The 18,277-nt window shown below is 48.4% G+C and overlaps 2 protein-coding genes across 2 annotated transcripts; both read right to left on the bottom strand.

Annotated features, from left to right (window-relative positions):
- Positions 1 to 344: 344 nt before the first annotated feature.
- LOC108176550 (protocadherin beta-8) lies at positions 345 to 9,460 on the bottom strand. Its single transcript, XM_070076215.1, has one exon. The coding sequence runs from the start codon at positions 7,471 to 7,473 to the stop codon at positions 5,020 to 5,022; it is 2,454 nt and encodes an 817-aa protein (XP_069932316.1). The 5' UTR covers positions 7,474 to 9,460; the 3' UTR covers positions 345 to 5,019.
- A 154-nt stretch (positions 9,461 to 9,614) lies between these two features.
- Positions 9,615 to 17,836, bottom strand: LOC108176549 (protocadherin beta-7-like). The gene has a single exon (XM_051844355.2). The coding sequence runs from the start codon at positions 14,995 to 14,997 to the stop codon at positions 12,517 to 12,519; it is 2,481 nt and encodes an 826-aa protein (XP_051700315.2). The 5' UTR covers positions 14,998 to 17,836; the 3' UTR covers positions 9,615 to 12,516.
- Positions 17,837 to 18,277: the final 441 nt, after the last annotated feature.

The raw sequence follows: 18,277 nt of genomic DNA, 5'->3' as shown, positions 1-18,277 counted from the left end.
TTTATTTTAAAGACAGAGTTACAGATAGGGAGGGGGAAGACAGAGAGAGGTCTTTCAACCACTGGTTTACTCCCCAAATGGCCACAATGGCCAGAGCCTGTCCACAACAAACCAGGAACCAGGAGCTGCTTCTGGTCCCACACATGGGCACAGAGGCCCAAGTACTTGGGCCATATTCTGCTGCTTTACTAGGTGCATTAACAGGGGACTGGATTGGAGGTAGAGCAGCTGGGACTCCAACTGATGCCCACATGGGATGCCGGCACTACAGGTGGTGGCTTAACCTGCTATGCCACAGTGCCCGTCTTCCTATTTTTAATAATGGCAAGAAAAATTCATTCTACTCTTTTAGGGGAAAAATATTTATTGAGACAGTTCAAGTAACATATAGTTTCTCCATTTAAAATACAGAATTCCGTGGCTTTTCATGTATTTACAGAGGTATACATCCATCATCACATCCAAAAGAAACCCCATATCCTATGTGAACCCTGCTCTCTTACCAGTCCTACCCTGAACTACAAGAAAGCACTAACCTACATTCTGTTTCTGGAGAAATATCTGTTCTGGACTTCCATATGAATGCAATAATAGGACGTGGACTTTTGTGATTGACTTCTTGCACTTAGCATAATGCTCTTTCAAGGTTCATTCAAGTTGTGACATGTATCAGTACTCCATTCCTTTTTATGGCTGAATAACATTCTGTTGTGTAGATGTAAAACATTTTGATTATCCATCACTCCCTCTGTAGATACTGGGCTGTTTCTACCTTTTGGCTGTTATCAGTAATGCTTCCATGAATATTCATGTGCATACGTTTGTATGGATATCTTTTCATTGCACCAGCAGAACTGCTGGGCCAAGTGGTATCTTCAGGTTCAGTTGTTTGAGGAGCTGCCAGACTTTTCCAGAGTGGTCACAGCATTTTACATTCCCAGCAACAATGTACCAGAGTTCCAATTTTCCCACATCTTCCCAACACTCATTATTATCATTTTTGCTTCTAATCATCCTAACTGGTATGAAGACATAGCTCATGTGATTTCGATTTCTATTTCTCTGATAACTAATCATGTTGATCATGTGTTTGCTCATCATTCGTATATCTTCCTTACAGCAATGTCTGTTCAGGCCTTTGCCCATTTAAAATATTTCTTTATATTTATTTGAAAGGCAGAAAGAGATGGAGAGGTCTCACATTCACAGATTTATTCCCCAATACCCAAAACTGCCTGTGCTGGGTGAGACTAAAGCCAGGAGTTCAAAATTCAATGTTGGATCTACTGTGCGTGTCAGTGAGCAGTCACCTGCTGCCTCCCAGGTTGTGCCGCAAGAGGATGTTGAGGCAGAAGCGGGAGTGAATGCAAACCCACGGGATGTGGTCATCCCCAGTGACATCTTAACTGCTGAACCAAACACCTGTCCCTCCTGTCCATTTTAACTGCATTATCTGTCCTTTTATAACTGACTTCTAAGAGTCCTTCATGTACTCTACATGTAAGTACTTCATCATACTTGGATTCAAGTTGTTTTTTGTTTTTTTTTTTTTTTTTTTTTTTTTTTTTTTTTTTTTTTTTTACAGGCAGAGTGGACAGTGAGAGAGAGAGAGACACACAGAGAGAAAGGTCTTCCTTTTGCTGTTGGTTCACCCTCCAATGGCCGCCACGGCCCGCGCGCTGCGGCCGGCGCACCACGCTGATACGAGGGCACATTTTATCAATGCAGTGTTTCTGTTAAGAAGTTTTAGAAGTTTGTTAACTAGCTAGACTTAGGTTCAAGCATCAAATCAATGATGTCTAAACTTCTTTAAAAGCTTTATAGGTCCTTCTTTGACCACAGGTGGTACTGCTAGACTGGGTAATTTTCTAAGCACCAAACCTGTGATAGAATAATGACTACTAACATATGTAACAATATCTGTAAATATGTTACCTTTTGTGGGAAAAAAATTTGAAAATGTGACTAAAAGTAAAGACCTTGTGAAGAGCAGGTTATCCTGTATTATTTGGTGCTGTGGAACTGAACCTTTCCTGGCTATTGTTGGGAGAGATGACTACTGAACCAAGGTTAGAGAAACCAAACTGCTGGTTTTAGAGATGGATAAAGGGGCAATGGGTCAAGTAAAGTGGGTAATGTTTGCAAGTTGGAAGACAATGAACCAGATTCTTCTCTAGAGCCATCAGAATGGAATGCCTCCCTGCTGACACCTTGAGTGTAGCCCAGGGAGACTGCTAATCTACAGAAGTGTAAATACCTTTTTATTGTTTCAGGCAACTACATGATCCCTACACATTTTTTTCAGCATAATTTTTGAGATAAGTTGCCAAAGTCATATAGTCATATAGTTAAATTTTAATAGAAAACAACTGAAACCTATCAAATTTCCAGAATCTCTAAGTTGTCATAAAAATTCCCCCACAACATTGTACTTTTCTGAAATTAGTTACTTCATTTAAAACTAGTACTACAATAGCAACTGCTTTCAACCATAAGAAACATGAAAAGTAATCTGGTATGTTTAATTGAATAAAGGACTTCTGAAAATGTAATTGAGAAGAGAGGCCGGTGCTGGGGCATAGCAGGGTAGTCTCTCTTTCTCTCTCTCTCTCTCTCTCTCCCCCTCTTTCTCTCTCTTTCTGTCTCTCCTTGGCTCTGTAACTCTCCCTTTCAAGTAAATCAATTAATTTATAAAATTTCCCAAAGAGAAGGTGTGCGTGTGCGTGTGTGTCTGTGTGTGTAGAAAGAGCATAGGAAATTCAACAAATGCAGCCACAGGGTGGCTCTGGTCTGTACTCAGGGCACCCATTTTGGCAATAATGAATGTATTATGCTGAGAACATACAAGAATATAATATAATCAGACTGATTTCCTCATCATGAAGACTGGTTGCAGTGTTTGACCCACTGCTTTTATAAGAACTTTGGGCTTACTGGTCTACAGCAGTGTGGCCCTTGGTATAGAAACAAATGCGTCCTCCACCTTGCGGCGCCGGCACACCGGGTTCTAGTCCCGGTTGGGGCGCCGGATTCTGTCCCGGTTGCCCCTCTTCCAGGCCAGCTCTCTGCTATGGCCAGGGAGTGCAGTGGAGGATGGCCCAGGTGCTTGGGCCCTGCACCCCATGGGAGACCAGGAAAAGCACCTGGCTCCTGGCTCCTGCCAGGATCAGCGCGGTGCGCCGGCTGCAGCGGCGGCCATTGGAGGGTGAACCAGCGGCAAAAAGGAAGACCTTTCTCTCTCTGTCTCTCTCTCTCACTGTCCACTCTGCCTGTCAAAAAAAAAAAAAAAAAAAAAAAAAAGAAACAAATGCGAACTAGAGGCTAAAAGTTATAGAACAGGAGTAGGAATAGTAGATGGATTTCACTTCCTTAGTTATGGGAACAATGCTACCAGTTAATGATACAGCATACTGATCAATATCTGGAGCATTTGATTCAGTTACACTTATATTTAAAATGTTTCCTTTTATTATGCAGAATTTGACCAAGTTACTTAATATTTCTAAGCTTCAGTTTTCTCATATACAAAAAGGGGATAATAAACCAGTCTTCTCAGAGTTTTGCCTGCGATGCCAACATCCCACAGGGCACCAATTCAACTCTTGGCTGCTCTAGTTCTGATCCAGCTCCCTGTTAATGCACCTTGAAAGGCAGCAGAAGATGGCCCAAATACTTAGGCTCATGCACCCATCTGGGAGACCCCAATGAAACTCCTGGCTCCCGGCTATGGCCTGGCCCAGACCTGACTGTTGCAGCTTTTTGGAGCATGAACTAGCAGATGGAAAATCAATAGCTCTCTCCCTCTCTCTGTAACTCTGCCATTTCAATAAATAAGTAAATCTTTTAAACAAGAAATAAAAACTTTAAAAAGATTAGGTCAAACTGTACGCTTATGATCTAGGCATTTCACTATATTTATCATGTTAAGAAAATTTTTACTGTTGAATAATTATGATTAGATTCCACTGGAAGTAGCTAAAGTAAATAAGATGGCTTTAATAAAACAATTTCTTTCTGAAGTAAAAAACAAATTCAAAAGCGGGTCATCTAGGGATGACACTGACCCCAAGGCTACCAGGAACCCTCATCCTTAAGTTTATGTACAGAATGTCTTAGTTCATGGTTTCCATAATTAACGTACAACATAGCTGTCTGTACATTAGCCATAACACATGCATACCAGGCAGCAAGGAGCAGTTAAAGAAGGAAAAAGGGAGACCTCTTCCTGGATGCATCCTAACCATTTACGAAGTCTTCTTGGGAGTCCTTTACAGCACTTCCACATACATCTCATTGACTACAACCTGTCTTAAGTCCAATTTTAACCGCTAAGGAGGTGAGGAGAAATGGAATCTTTTGATTCAGTACATTAATGCCCCAAGTGAAATTTAGACTCAAGATGGAAAAAATAAATGGATATCGCCCCTGCAGTTTCTATCACCAAGGGTCAGTATCTCCCAAAGGCGAAAAGCCAGTTTCATTACCATTCTACTTCGTCTCACTAGATAAATATGGAGCAGCATTTTCCCACTTGGAACACCAAGGAAACTATCTGGAAAACGATTTGAAATTACATTGAAGCAACCACTGATAGTTAATGAAAGGAATCACAGCTTTGTAGCATTTTAACAGAAAACATCATCTGCATAAAGGGCAAAATAAAGCAAGAGCCAGAGATTCCAGTTGCACAAGTTTCCTCCCCTTCCTGGATAGAACTCAGTGGGATAGTGCATTAACTGCCCCGGCTTAACAACCACTAAGAAAACTTACAAGGACCTACAACTGACCTTAGATTCAGTTTTCCTTCTTAACCATTCTCTAAGGTAACCTACAACAAGAGTTTGCACAACTAGTGACCTCATCAGTGTTTGAAATGGAATCTTTAGAAGCATTCATCCTGACATTGTCATGAAAAAAAGATGAGATACAGGTTAAAGCGACTACACAACGAAAGAACCCCTGTAGGCAATTCTTTGCGAACTATCACAAAAAATTTATAATATGGAATATGAAAAACCATTAATTCAACTGCATGCTGAAATCAAAGTCATTCCTAAAGTTTGAGTTTGGTTCCATTGCTGATTCAGGAGAGTGGCCTTGGAAATTAGGTAAAATGGGCTTCATGAACTTGAACTCCCCGGCCCCAGCGTCGCCCGTCAGGCGCACCTCGTACTGGTAGCTGTGCGACAGCGTCCCGCCGCCGCTCACGTCCAGCAGCGGCCCCGGGAAGCGGCCCTCCGCACCCGCGCCGCCGCCGCCGCCGCCGCCAACCGCACACCCCGCCCCCACACCGACACCGCCCCCGCCCCCGCCCGCGCCCGCGCCGCACAGCCGCGCCGCCACCAGCGCCAGCACACTCAGCACCAAGAGCGACGACACCGCCGCCAGCGCCACCACCAGCTGCACCGTGAGCGAGTCGGGCCGCGCCGCCTCGGCCGCCGCCGCCGCCTCGGGCAGCGCCAGGTAGGGCTGCGAGAAGCCGTCCACCAGCAGCACGTGCAGCGTGACGCTGGCCGACAGCGGCGGCTCGCCGTGGTCGCGCACCAGCACCAGCAGCCGCTGCCTGGGCGCGTCGCGCTCGCTCAGCGGCCGCGCCGTGCGCACCTCGCCGCTGTGCGCCCACACGCCGAACAGCCCGGGCTCCGTGGCCTTGAGCAGCTCGAACGACAGCCAGGCGTTCTGGCCCGCGTCGCCGTCCACCGCCACCACCTTGGTCACCAGGTAGCCCGCGTCGGCCGCGCGCGGCACCAGCTCGGGGCAGGCGGCCGAGCCGTTGGCCGGCGGGTACAGCACGGCCGGCGCGTGGTCGTTGGCGTCCAGCAGCTGCACGCGCACGCGCGCCTCGCTGCTCAGCGCCGGGGAGCCGCGGTCGGCGGCGCGCACGCCGAACTCGAAGGCGCGCAGGGCCTCGTAGTCGAGCGCGCGCAGCGCGTACAGCTGCCCGCTGTCCGCGTGCACCGACACGAGCGCCGCCACGTCGGGCTGCTGTGGCGGCGGCAGCAGCGAGTAGGTCACCTGCGCGTTGGCGCCCGCGTCCCTGTCGCTGGCGCTCACGGAGCCGATGAGCAGCCCGGGGCTGTTGTTCTCGCGCACCAGCAGGGTGTAGGCGGCCTGGCTGAAGGCCGGGGCGTTGTCGTTCACGTCGGACACCTGCACCGCGACGTGGTGCCGGGTGGTCAGCCTGGGCGTGCCCAGGTCGGACATGGTGATGGTGATGTTGTACTCGGCCCTGGCCTCCCTGTCCAGCGCTCCATCGGTTACCAGGGTGTAGAAGTTCTCCACAGAAGATTTTAGCGCGAAGGGTAGATCGTCCGGAATGGAGCAGCTTATCTTCCCATTTTCCTCTGAGTCAAGATCTGATACGCTGAAAACTGCCACCACCGTCTCAGGCGCGTTCTCGGGAATGGGGTTGGTAAGTGCAGAGATGGTAACTTCTGGAACATGGTCGTTCACATCCAAGACTTGGATCAATACGGTGCATTTCCCAGAAAGGCTGCCGGCGTCTCTCGCCTCGATGGTGACTTCATACGACTGGATATTCTCGAAATCAAGTTGCTTTTTCAGTCGAATTTCTCCTGTCCGGGCATTGAGCTCGAAGGTTTTGCTGATCTCGTCTGAAGCCTGGAAGAGCGAGTAGGAAGTCTGGGCGTGGAGCCCGGTGTCTGCATCCGTAGCGGAGACCCTGAGGAGCAAGAAGCCTGTGGGACTGTCCTCGGGGACCTGCACCCGGTAGAGAGGCTGCCCAAATTCAGGGGCGTTATCGTTGACGTCCACCACCTCTATGCGGACCTGCGCGGAGCCAGAGCGGGGCGGAGAGCCGCCGTCCTGGGCTGTGAGCGTCAGCCTGAGCTCGGGCTCCTCCTCGCGGTCCAGCGCTTGGTCCAGCACCAGCTCGGGGTACTTCTTGCCATCGCTGCGTTTGCGTGTGAGGACCCGAAAGTAGGAGTTGGGACTGATGATATAGCTGTCGACGTCGTTGGGGCCTACGTCCACGTCCTGCGCGTTTTGCAGAGGAAACGTGGTCCCGGGAGGACTGCTCTCTGATATTTTCAGCAACATTTCTTTGTCCGGGAACACGGGAGAATGGTCATTGATGTCTATTACTTGTATCTCAGCTTGGAAAAATTCCAAGGGATTCTCCAGCAACACCTGGAAACGCAGCACGCAGGGCTCCGCAGGCCCGCAGATTTCCTCGCGGTCCAGCTTCTCAGTTAGCAGCAAATCCCCCGTCTCCGGATCGAGTTGCAAACGGAGCCTGTTCCCTTTGGAGACAACCCTAACCGCCCGCCTGGAGAGCTCCCCCTGCCCCAGACTCAGGTCCTTTGCTAGATTGGTTACAGTGGAGCTGCCCTCAGTCTCCTCCACCACGGAATAGAGCCTCGGTTTTGCCGCGCCCGCCAGAGATAAGCCCGAGAAGACAAGGAAGAAAAGCACTTGCCTTTGTTTGCCAGGGAGCCTGCGCCTGGCCGCCATGGTTGAGCCTCCTGCGAAGGCGGGTCCGCTGAGCTGTGGAGCCCTCCAGTATCTGCTACTGCGGCTCTTGCACGAGGCGGCAGAAAGACTTCGGGGAGCAGGCCTTTTTAGAGGAGCCGGCCTTTCTCTCTCTCCCGCATCCCGGCTACCCGCGAGCTTCCAGCTTCTGCGGGCTGTTTTGTCTGGGAAGGGAGCCTCAGCGGCATTCCGGGTTGTACCGGCTTATCCTGCAGCGCCACCACGCGTCCTCATAGGATCTTGCATTTTAGGGGATGAAAAACGGATGCAGTTTTTAACTCTGTGGTTACCCCGGGGCTATGATATAAGATCACAACGCCACCTTTGCCGTGGCAGATCTTATTGGCCACTCAAGAAAAATGATATTGGTAGGGACTCTTTCAATGATATCTATCGAATTTAGGGCAAAGGGAAAACATTTAGGTAATAGTCTGACTGTAAGTAAATTATATGTACAGGAAAATTTTAAAAAATATATAATTGGAATAACAATAACAAAGTTTCAGAATTAAATCCTTTTACTGCCACAAACCATGGAAAAATTAGTCACAAATTATTTAACCTCCCTCCTCCTTAGTTTTCTCATGCATAAGGTGAAGATAGTAATTTTACCTACCACAAAGGGCTGTTATGAATTCTCCACTTTACTGATGGGAAGTTGGCACATTAAGAAATTAACCTTATAGATCATATATGGCAATGCCATTGCCACCATGTAGCTAAGTCTGCATGAATCCACGGGGATGACTAGAAAAACACCTCCAAATTCACACTGTAGAAGAATGCATGATGAAGACTATTCCAGAACGCAGTTATGTCAGGTGATGGCGACTGAACAGGGAAAGGCTGGAGAGGTTGTCTATATAGAGGCACAGTCTATGACAGCAGTGACGATTCTGTGTCTCAGAAAGCTGTCCCTTTTTGTTACCTCCACTTCTCACAGTATCAATTTAAATTCTGTTTTGAAAATTTCAGATCCCATAGAGAATAAGCTCCATGTTCTCATTAGCAGGTGCAAAAATGATCACTCCGCCATAAATTCTCAACTGTATTCGTCTAGCATCTCCACATTCCAGAAAACTTAAACTTTCACCCACAGTTCATATTCCATTACTAATTTAATAACTTTAAACATTAATTAAATTGATATTAATATCCATCCATGTTCAGATTTCTCTCTTATTATTGTTGTCTTTTGAATCAAGATACAATGTCCACCACACACTCCATTTGGTTAACAGGTCTCCTAAGTTCTCTCTCTCTCTCTCTCTTTTTTTTTTTTTTGACATGCAGAGTTAGACATGCGAGAGACAGACAGAAAGGTCTTCCTTCTGTTGGTTCACTCCCCAAATGGCCACTATGGCCAGCGCGCTGCACCAATCTGAAGCCAGGAGCCAGATGCTTCCTCCTGGTCTCCCATGTGGGTGCAGGGCCCAAGCACTTGGACCATCCTCTACTGCCCTCACAGGCCACAGCAGAGAGCTGGACTGGAAGAGGAGCAACTGGGACAGAATCCGGCACCTCAACCGGGACTGGAACCTGGGGTGCCGGCACTGCAGGTGGAGGATTAGCCTAGTGAACCGCGGAGCTGGCCATTTCTTTTTTTAAAAAATTTTATTTAATATATATAAATTTTGAAAGTACAATTTTTGGATTATAGTGGCTTTTTTCCCCATGACCTCCCTCCCACCCACAACCATCCCTTCTCCCACTCCCTCTCCCATCCCATTCTTCATCAAGATTCATTTTCAATTATCTTTATATACAGAAGATCAACTTAGTATATACTAAGTAAAGATTTCAACAGTTTGCACCCACACAGATACACAAAGTATAAAGTACTGTTTGAGCACTAGATTTACCATTAATTTGCATAGTACAACACATTAAGGACAGAGATCCTACATGGGGAGTAAGTGCACATTCCCGTTGTTGATTTAAAATTGACACTTTTATTTATGACGTCAGTAATCACCCAAAGCTCTTGTCATAAGCTGCCAAGACTATGGAAGCCTCTTGAGTTCACAAACTTCGACCTTATTTAGACAAAGCCATTAATCAAAGTGGAAGTTCTCTTCTCCCTTCAGAGAAAGGTACCTCCTTCTTTAATGGCCCGTTCTTTCTGCTGGGATCTGTCTCACAGAGATCTTTCGTTTAGTTTTTTTTTTTTTTTTTTTTTTTTGCCATAGTGTCTTGGCTTTCCACACCAGAGAAAGCCTCTTGTGCTTCTTAGCCAGATCCGAATATCTCAAGGGCTGATTCTGAGGCCTGAGTGCTGGCTAGGGCATCTGCCATTCTATGAGTCTGCTGTGTATCCTGCTTCCCATGTTGGATCATTCTCTCCTTTTGAATTCTATCAGTTATTATTAGCGGACACTAGTCTTGTTTATGTGATCCCTTTGACACTTAATTCTATCATCATGATCAATTATGAACTTAAACTGATCACTTTGATTGATTTGGACTCCCCTGGCACCTTTCTAGTTCTACCATTAGGAGTAAGTCCGAGTGAGCATGTGCCCAACTGTACATCTCCCTCTTTTATTCCCACTCTTATATTTATCAGGGATCACTTTTCAGTTACATTTAAACACCTAAGAATAATTGTGTTTTAATTAAAGAGTTCAACCAATGGTATTAAGTAGAACAAAAAAAATACTAAAAGGAATAAAATAGTAAGTTGTTCATTGTCAGTCAGGACAAGGGCTGATCAGATCATTGTTTCTCATAGTGTCCATTTCACTTCTACAGGTTTCCATTTAGGTGCTCAGTTAGTTGTCACAGATCAGGGAGAACATATGATATTTGTCCCTTTGGGACTAGCTTCCTAAGTTCTTTAATTATGTAAATATCTTTTCCCTATCTCCATGTAATGTATTAGTTGGAAAAACTAGATTTTTTTATGTATTTTTTGACAGGCAGAGTGGACAGTGAGAGAGAGAGAGAGAGAGAGAGAGGTCTTCCTTTTTCCATTGGTTCACCCCCCAATGGCCGCTGTGGCCAGCATGATCCAAAGGCAGGAGCCAGGTGCTTCTCCTGGTCTCCCATGCGGATGCAGGGCCCAAGCACTTGGGCCATCCTCCACTGCCTTCCCAGGCCACAGCAGAGAGCTGGACTGGAAGAGGAGAAACCAGGACAGAACCAGCGCCCTGACTGGGACTAGCACCCGGGGTGCCAGCACCGCAGGTGGAGGATTAGCCTAGTGAGCCGCAGCGCCGGCCCAAACTAGATAATTTTATCATGAGACTATGAAAACAATTTAATGAGTTTTTTGCCTTTATCCTATATGCCACTGGTGGGTATAGCAATACCTCTATTTTTGTGTTACCATCTCTAATTTATAATATACTCAGAAGGCCTCCATGCAAAAATTCTGACCCAGCTTCCTGCTGGTGTTGGCAGGCCACAGGTGATGGCTAAAGTGACTGGGCCCCTTCCACCCACGTGGGAGACCTGGTTTGTCCAGACGAATGCTCCTGCCACTCCTGTGGGAAACCTAGACAGGCTCCTGGCTGCAGCCTCCACTCAGCCCCACCCCTTCCTGCACACAATTTGCAGGAGTGAACCAGCAAATGGGAGCTCAGACTGTGCCACTCAAAAAATTTTTAAAGATACTTTGCAACCTATGCTTCCTAAACTTTTTGTAGGTCTACCCGTGCAGCATTCTAGTCAGTCAGAAAATCAAAGCAATAAACTATGAAGACAAAGGAAAACAACTGAAAATATCTCACCACTTGTCATTAAATGGACTGTACATTAAGAACAGATAAAACATGGCGCACACATTCCTTGCTTTGTGCAGGTTTCTTAGGGCTAAAGCTGGGTTATTTTCTGTGTAAAGCAATTGTGGCCCAGCAGATTAAGCTGCCATTTGGAACACCTGCATCCCATATCCAAAAGCCTGGGATCCAGTCCCACCTCCACTTCTAATCCAGTTTCCTGCTATAGTGCTTGGGAGGCAACAGATAATGGCTCAAGTACTTGGGTTCCTAGCGCATAGATAGGACACCCGAATGGAGTTCCTGACTCCTGGCTCTGCCCTGCCTGCTGCTACTCTTTGGGACCATCAAATACAAGTGTCTTGTCTCTTTCCCTTTTCACCACACCCTCTTTCCCTCTTTCTGATGAAGAGCAAAAATGACTCCATTTTAAAACAATAAAAAAAAAAGCAGCCTCCTTTTCCCATAGCAGACCCGAGTCCTTGTAAAAGCAGGCATTCAGGCATTCCGGAGATATCAAAGCTTACCAGGGACAGCTAGCTCGGTAGACCAAGGACAGCACAGTAGAGACTGCTAAACAAAATAACTCCCTGTACCCAAAGCTCCTGTGCTGTATGTAACTCTTTTTTCCTGCTGATGTAGCCCTTTTTTCCTTTAAAAACTCTCCCAAGCAAAGACCAGGGCCTCACTCCTTCCTGCACTGGGATGGTTGGTTGGATGGGGTTCCTGTCGCGGCTTGTACTTCCAAATAAACCTTGCTTTTGCAGTTCTGTGTTATTGACTCTCTGGGGCGTCTCTGCGGGGATCTAACGATCTGGGCACAACACTGACACTCTTTTTTTTTTTTTTTTTTGACAGGCAGAGTGGACAGTGAGAGAGAGACAGAGAGAAAGGTCTTCCCTTTGCCGTTGGTTCACCCTCCAATGGCGGCCAGCGCACCGCGCTGATCCGATGGCAGGAGCCAGGTACTTATCCTGGTCTCCCGTGGGGTGCAGGGCCCAAGTAGTTGGGCAATCCTCCACTGCACTCCCTGGCCACAGCAGAGAGCTGGCCTGGAAGAGAGGCAACCGGGACAGAATCTGGCGCCCCGACCGGGACTAGAACCCAGTGTGCCGGTGCCGCAAGGCGGAGGATTAGCCTAGTGAGCCGCGGCGCCGGCGACACTCTTTCAAATGAAATAAATTTCGAAAAGATAAATTGACAACTGGAAACTTGAAATAATGTGAGAACACAACTTCACAGACATCTCAGGGTAAGATTCTAATTAGAAAAAGTCCAAGACACGGTATTTATTATTAATTCCTTATCAGAAACCCAAATTGTTTTGAATGGAGGGGTTTTCTTCAATTTCTCTCCCTGTACTCTGGGATAAGAAACTAGGGATAACCGGCTTCATGAACTTGAACTCCCCGGTCCCAGCGTCGCCCGTCAGGCGCACCTCGTACTGGTAGCTGTGCGACAGCGTCCCGCCGCCGCTCACGTCCAGCAGCGGCCCCGGGAAGCGGCCCTCCGCACCCGCGCCGCCGCCGCCGCCGCCAACCGCACACCCCGCCCCCACACCGCCCCCGCCCCCGCCCGCGCCCGCGCCCGCGCCGCACAGCCGCGCCGCCACCAGCGCCAGCACACTCAGCACCAAGAGCGACGACACCGCCGCCAGCGCCACCACCAGCTGCACCGTGAGCGAGTCGGGCCGCGCCGCCTCGGCCGCCGCCGCCGCCTCGGGCAGCGCCAGGTAGGGCTGCGAGAAGCCGTCCACCAGCAGCACGTGCAGCGTGACGCTGGCCGACAGCGGCGGCTCGCCGTGGTCGCGCACCAGCACCAGCAGCCGCTGCCTGGGCGCGTCGCGCTCGCTCAGCGGCCGCGCCGTGCGCACCTCGCCGCTGTGCGCCCACACGCCGAACAGCCCGGGCTCCGTGGCCTTGAGCAGCTCGAACGACAGCCAGGCGTTCTGGCCCGCGTCGCCGTCCACCGCCACCACCTTGGTCACCAGGTAGCCCGCGTCGGCCGCGCGCGGCACCAGCTCGGGGCAGGCGGCCGAGCCGTTGGCCGGCGGGTACAGCACGGCCGGCGCGTGGTCGTTGGCGTCCAGCAGCTGCACGCGCACGCGCGCCTCGCTGCTCAGCGCCGGGGAGCCGCGGTCGGCGGCGCGCACGCCGAACTCGAAGGCGCGCAGGGCCTCGTAGTCGAGCGCGCGCAGCGCGTACAGCTGCCCGCTGTCCGCGTGCACCGACACGAGCGCCGCCACGTCGGGCTGCTGCTGCTGCAGCTGTGACGGCGACGGCGACTGCGGCGCGGCGGGCGGCAGCAGGGAGTAGGTCACCTGCGCGTTGGCGCCCGCGTCCCTGTCGCTGGCGCTCACGGAGCCGATGAGCAGCCCGGGGCTGTTGTTCTCGCGCACCAGCAGGGTGTAGGCGGCCTGGCTGAAGGCCGGGGCGTTGTCGTTCACGTCGGACACCTGCACCGCGACGTGGTGCCGGGTGGTCAGCCTGGGCGTGCCCAGGTCGGACACGGTGATGGTGATGTTGTACTCGGCCCTGGCCTCCCTGTCCAGCGCTCCATCGGTTACCAGGGTGTAGAAATTCTCTACAGATGGCTTTAGGAGGAAGGGGAGATCTTCCTGAACCGAACACACCATTTTCCCATTGTTGCCTGAATCTCTGTCTCTGATCCTAAAAACGGCGACGACGGTCTCGGGTGAATTTTCTGCAACGGGACTACTTAGCGATGACATGATCAGTTCTGGTTCATTGTCATTTATATCTATTACCTCAACCACTACGGTGCATTTTCCGGAGAGCCCTCCACCGTCTTGGGCCTGAATGGTGAGTGTGTAAGTTTGAATTGCTTCATAGTCCAATTGGCCTTTAAGAAGAAGATTGCCAGAGGTTGAATTGAGCTGAAACGTTTTGAGAATTCTTTCCGTGGCATAGAAGAATGCGTAGGTTATTTCCCCATAGCTCCCGGCGTCTAGATCTCTAGCTGACACGGCGACAACCAGGGAACCAGTGGGGCTGTCTTCGGGCACTTGCACCTTGTATAGGGACTGCACAAATTCGGGAGCGTTGTCATTGATGTCTACGACCCGGATGCACACCAGGGCGGTTCCGGATCGCTGCGGAGAGCCGCCGTCCAAGGCCGTGAGGGTTAAACTGAGCTCAGGCATCTCCTCTCGGTCCAGCACCTGCTCCAGTATCAGTTCGGGAAGCACACTCCCCTCCCCATCACCAAGGACACGGAGATGGAAATAGGCATTGGGGCTGATGGTGTAGTTGCTCAGGCTGTTGGTTCCCACGTCTGGATCCTGGGCACTTTCGAGCAGAAATGCCGCCCCTGGCGTGGTAATCTCTGATATTTTCAGGGGAATCTCTCTATTTAGAAATGCTGGAGAATGATCGTTGATGTCTGTGACCCGCAGTTCAGCACGGAAAATCTGAAAAGGCTTTTCCAGTAACAACTGGAAAGGCAGCACACAGGGCTCCGTGGGGCCGCACAGTTCCTCTCGGTCCAATTTCTCATTTAGAAGTAAATCCCCAGTAAGCAGATTGAGCAGTAAAAATCGCAGGTGCTGGTCTGTAACAATTCTAGCTCCCCGGGCTGACAGTTCCCCCACCCCCAATCCCAGGTCGGTGGCCAGGTTGGCCAGGGAGGTGCCTCTCTCAGTTTCCTCTGCCACAGAATACCGAAGCGGTTCCGCGCCAGCGCGAGACACCCCCAGAAACACACAAAGGAATAGGACTTGCCTTTTCTGCACGGCCCGCTCCCCTCTGGCCTCCATTCTTCGCTGCATCAGTCTCAAAATCACTCCCTCTTGGCCTCAGGCAGCTCTCGGAAAAGGCAGCCACCGAATCCTTAGAAAGGAGCCGGATAGTAGCTATGATTGTGGGGAGAGAGTCCCCGACTTCCCCTCACTCCTGTTACCGCGGTTTCCGTTCCTCCTCCTTGGTCAGACTGCCTCTTTACCCCCGCAGTCTGTCACCTCCGTGGTGCGGTATTTTGTCTTTTTAGTCAGCAGCGCCACCTTGCGTTTTGTGCGTGTTATTCCCGTTCTCAAAAATAGAAGAAAAAGATGGCGGATTAATGGAATTTGCGGCAGGACTGACTGTTTTCTGGTTTTGGCATTTTGTTCCATTTTTCCTCTCAAGGGTCGCAGAAATGCTAGTAAGTAGTAGTTTATGTCCCTACCCACTCTGATGATCCGAGATCATAGAAAAACAAATCTGCTTTCTTCAATCCAGGGATATGAAATTAAACCCTTCCCACCAAAAGCCGAAGAGGAAACCCTTCTATTTTAAAAATTGATGGGAAGAATGTGAAAGAAAACCAAACTTCTATCAAAAGGTTAACCAGTATTAGCTGAGAGTCTTTTACTTGCAAGCCACTTAAAAATAATTATGTTCCTGTTGGTAAAGTAATGTCTTTATTCCGTTTCTGGCCTGTGTTATGTTCTGTGTGTGGGTGGGTTTTTGTGTAACTCCTATGATTTTGGTATTAAACCATCATTCTGGCCTCCTAGAATGTGTTAATAAGCTTTCCATCTACTTTATACAACATAAGAGGTTTTTTTAATAGGCATATTATTGTCTGTTTCTACATGTTAACTACTACTTGCTTTTTAAACTGGTTGGGTTTGTTGTCTTCACTGGTACTTTTCCATTTTCCCTTTGGTTATTCATCTGTTCAGGTTCTGTTTACTTTTTAAGTAATTTGTATTCTATTTAAAAAGTCTTTTACCTAGTTTACAAATTTTCTTTTTGAGAAAGTTTATAAGTATAAATACATACAACATGTACATTGGTAATTTTTTAAGGATTTTTTATTTATTTGAAAGGCAGAGTTAGAGAGAGAGAGGGAGGGAGGGAAGGAAAGAGGAGAGAGGGAGAGAGGGAGGGAGGGAGGGAGGGAGGGAGGGAGAGAGGGAGAGAGAGAGAGAGAGAGAGAGAGAGAGATATGTCTTATATCCAATGGTTCTATCCCCAAATGGCTGCAATGGCCAGAGCTGCACTGATCTGAAGCCAGGAGCCAGGAGCTTCTTCCAAGTCTCCCATGTGGGTGTAGGGGCCCAAGCACTTGGGCCATCTTCTACAGTTTTCCCAGGCCACAGCAGAGAGCTGGTTCAAAAGAGGAGCAACTGGGACTAGAACTGGCATCCATATGGGATGCTGATGCTGCAGGTGGTGTCTTTACCAGCTATGCTACAGTGCTGGCCCCTCTGTACACTTTTTTTTTAAAGATTTCTTTATTTATTTGAAAGGCAGACTCACACAGAGAAAGAAGTAGAGATGGTGGGGGGCAGGGGGTCTTCCATCCGCTGGTTCACTCCCCAATTGGCCACAATGGTCAGAGCTGCACCAATCCAAAGCCAGGAGCCAGGAGATTCTTCCAGGTCTCCCATTTGGGTGCAGGGGCCCAAGGACTTGGGCCATCTTCTACTGCTTTCCCAGGCCATAGCAGAGAGTTGGATGGGAAGTGGAGCAGCTGGGACTCAAATCGGCATCCATATGGGATGCAGGCACTGCAGGTGGCAGCTTTACCCACTACACCACAGTGCCGGCCCCGCGTACACTGGTTCTTTACCAAATGCCTGCAACCCAGAAAAAGCTGAAAGCTCTGAGCCAGAAACTCAATCCAGGTCTCCCATGTGGGCGGCAGAAATGCAATCACTTGAAGCATCACCCGGTCTCCCAGGGTCTGCATTAGCAGGAAGCTGGAGTCAGGAGCCAAGAATTGAGCATTTGATGTGGAATGTGAGCAGCTTAAGCAGTACCTTAGCTGCTGGGATAAATGCCTCCCCTTATGAATTTCTTGGTGTTATGTTTTAATTATATTTTTTGCATTTACTTATATCTTTATTAGTAATGTGTAGAAATTTTATCTCCTTTTAACTTTAGTGAGATTTGTAAAAACTTTACTGGCATTTTAAAAATACGATAATTTATTTGAAAGAGTTACAGAAAAGAGGGAGAGGGAGAGGGAAGGAGAGAGGAAGAGAGAGAGGTCTTCCATCCATTGGTTCTTTCTCCAAATGGCTGCAATGGTCAGGGCTGAGCCAAGCCAAAGCCAGAAGCCAGGAACCAGGAGCTTCATCCAGGTCTCCCAAGTGGATACTAGAGCACAAGCATCTGGGCCATCTCCTGTTACTTTTCTAGACTCATTGTCAGGGAACTGGATTGGAGGTGGAACCACTGGGACTCCAACAGGTGCCCATAAGAGATGCCAGTGTCACAGGTGGCAGCTTAACCTGCTACACAACACCAGCAGCAATTACTGGTATTTTTAAATGCATTTTTTAAAAATAGTTTACGAGCTTGGTTAAAAATAAAATGGCACTAAGGAGCCTATAAGAAAATACAAAGGTTTTTGTCCTTTCCATCCTCACCTTTTCTAATCCCCCTCTCAAGAGACAGCCTCTGCAAACTTCTTGTCTCCCACACCACTAATCTGTATTCTGATATTTATTAATCATCTGAGGCAATATGAAATGGTTCCTTAATGTGTTGGATTAAGCTCCATCCCTTTCATATCTTCTTTTTATTGTAGTTTATTTGGAACACCATTGTGTACCAACTGTATTTTCCCACTTTTCCCCCTCAAAGTTAATAACTGCTTTGACCTTTCATTTTCTTGGTTTTCTTTATCCCATCACATGTTCTTTCCACAATTCCAATACCCTATTAGTACAATTATGCACATTGTCATTGCAATCCCTCTGGAGACATCAAGTTTTCTTTAAATTTGATGGTTGATTTCTGTATCTACTGTTCAGCAATCACCCGGGAATTTTCCTTTGCTTCCATTCGTGGAATTCTTTTTGCCTATTGTTCTGATTGAATTTCCTACTTATGGAATTTTATGCCATCTTCACTTTCCATTTGCTCTGTTTCTTTTGTATAGTACATCCACCAATAGATCCATCTGACTGAAAAGGTGATACAGTGTCACAGGTTTGCTCATAACACCCTTCAAAATACCTGTGTCTTGAGTCACTCAGATCCAAAGTGAACTATTGGCTGTTGGCTATGTTTGACCCATAGTTGTCCTGCTGGAATCCCCATCTGGAGCCTCATCAC

This window comes from Oryctolagus cuniculus, chromosome 6 (genome assembly GCF_964237555.1).
Source record: "Oryctolagus cuniculus chromosome 6, mOryCun1.1, whole genome shotgun sequence".
Lineage (NCBI taxonomy): Eukaryota > Metazoa > Chordata > Mammalia > Lagomorpha > Leporidae > Oryctolagus > Oryctolagus cuniculus.
The sequence above is the reverse complement of the archived record's forward strand: the minus strand, read 5'-3'. Positions and strand labels throughout refer to the sequence as shown.

What these genes read in the sequence shown, in the direction of transcription:
- LOC108176550 (XM_070076215.1), bottom strand. Translation starts at nt 7,473, where the DNA reads ATGGCGGCCAGGCGCAGGCTCCCTGGCAAACAAAGGCAAGTGCTTTTC.
- LOC108176549 (XM_051844355.2), bottom strand. Translation starts at nt 14,997, where the DNA reads ATGCAGCGAAGAATGGAGGCCAGAGGGGAGCGGGCCGTGCAGAAAAGG.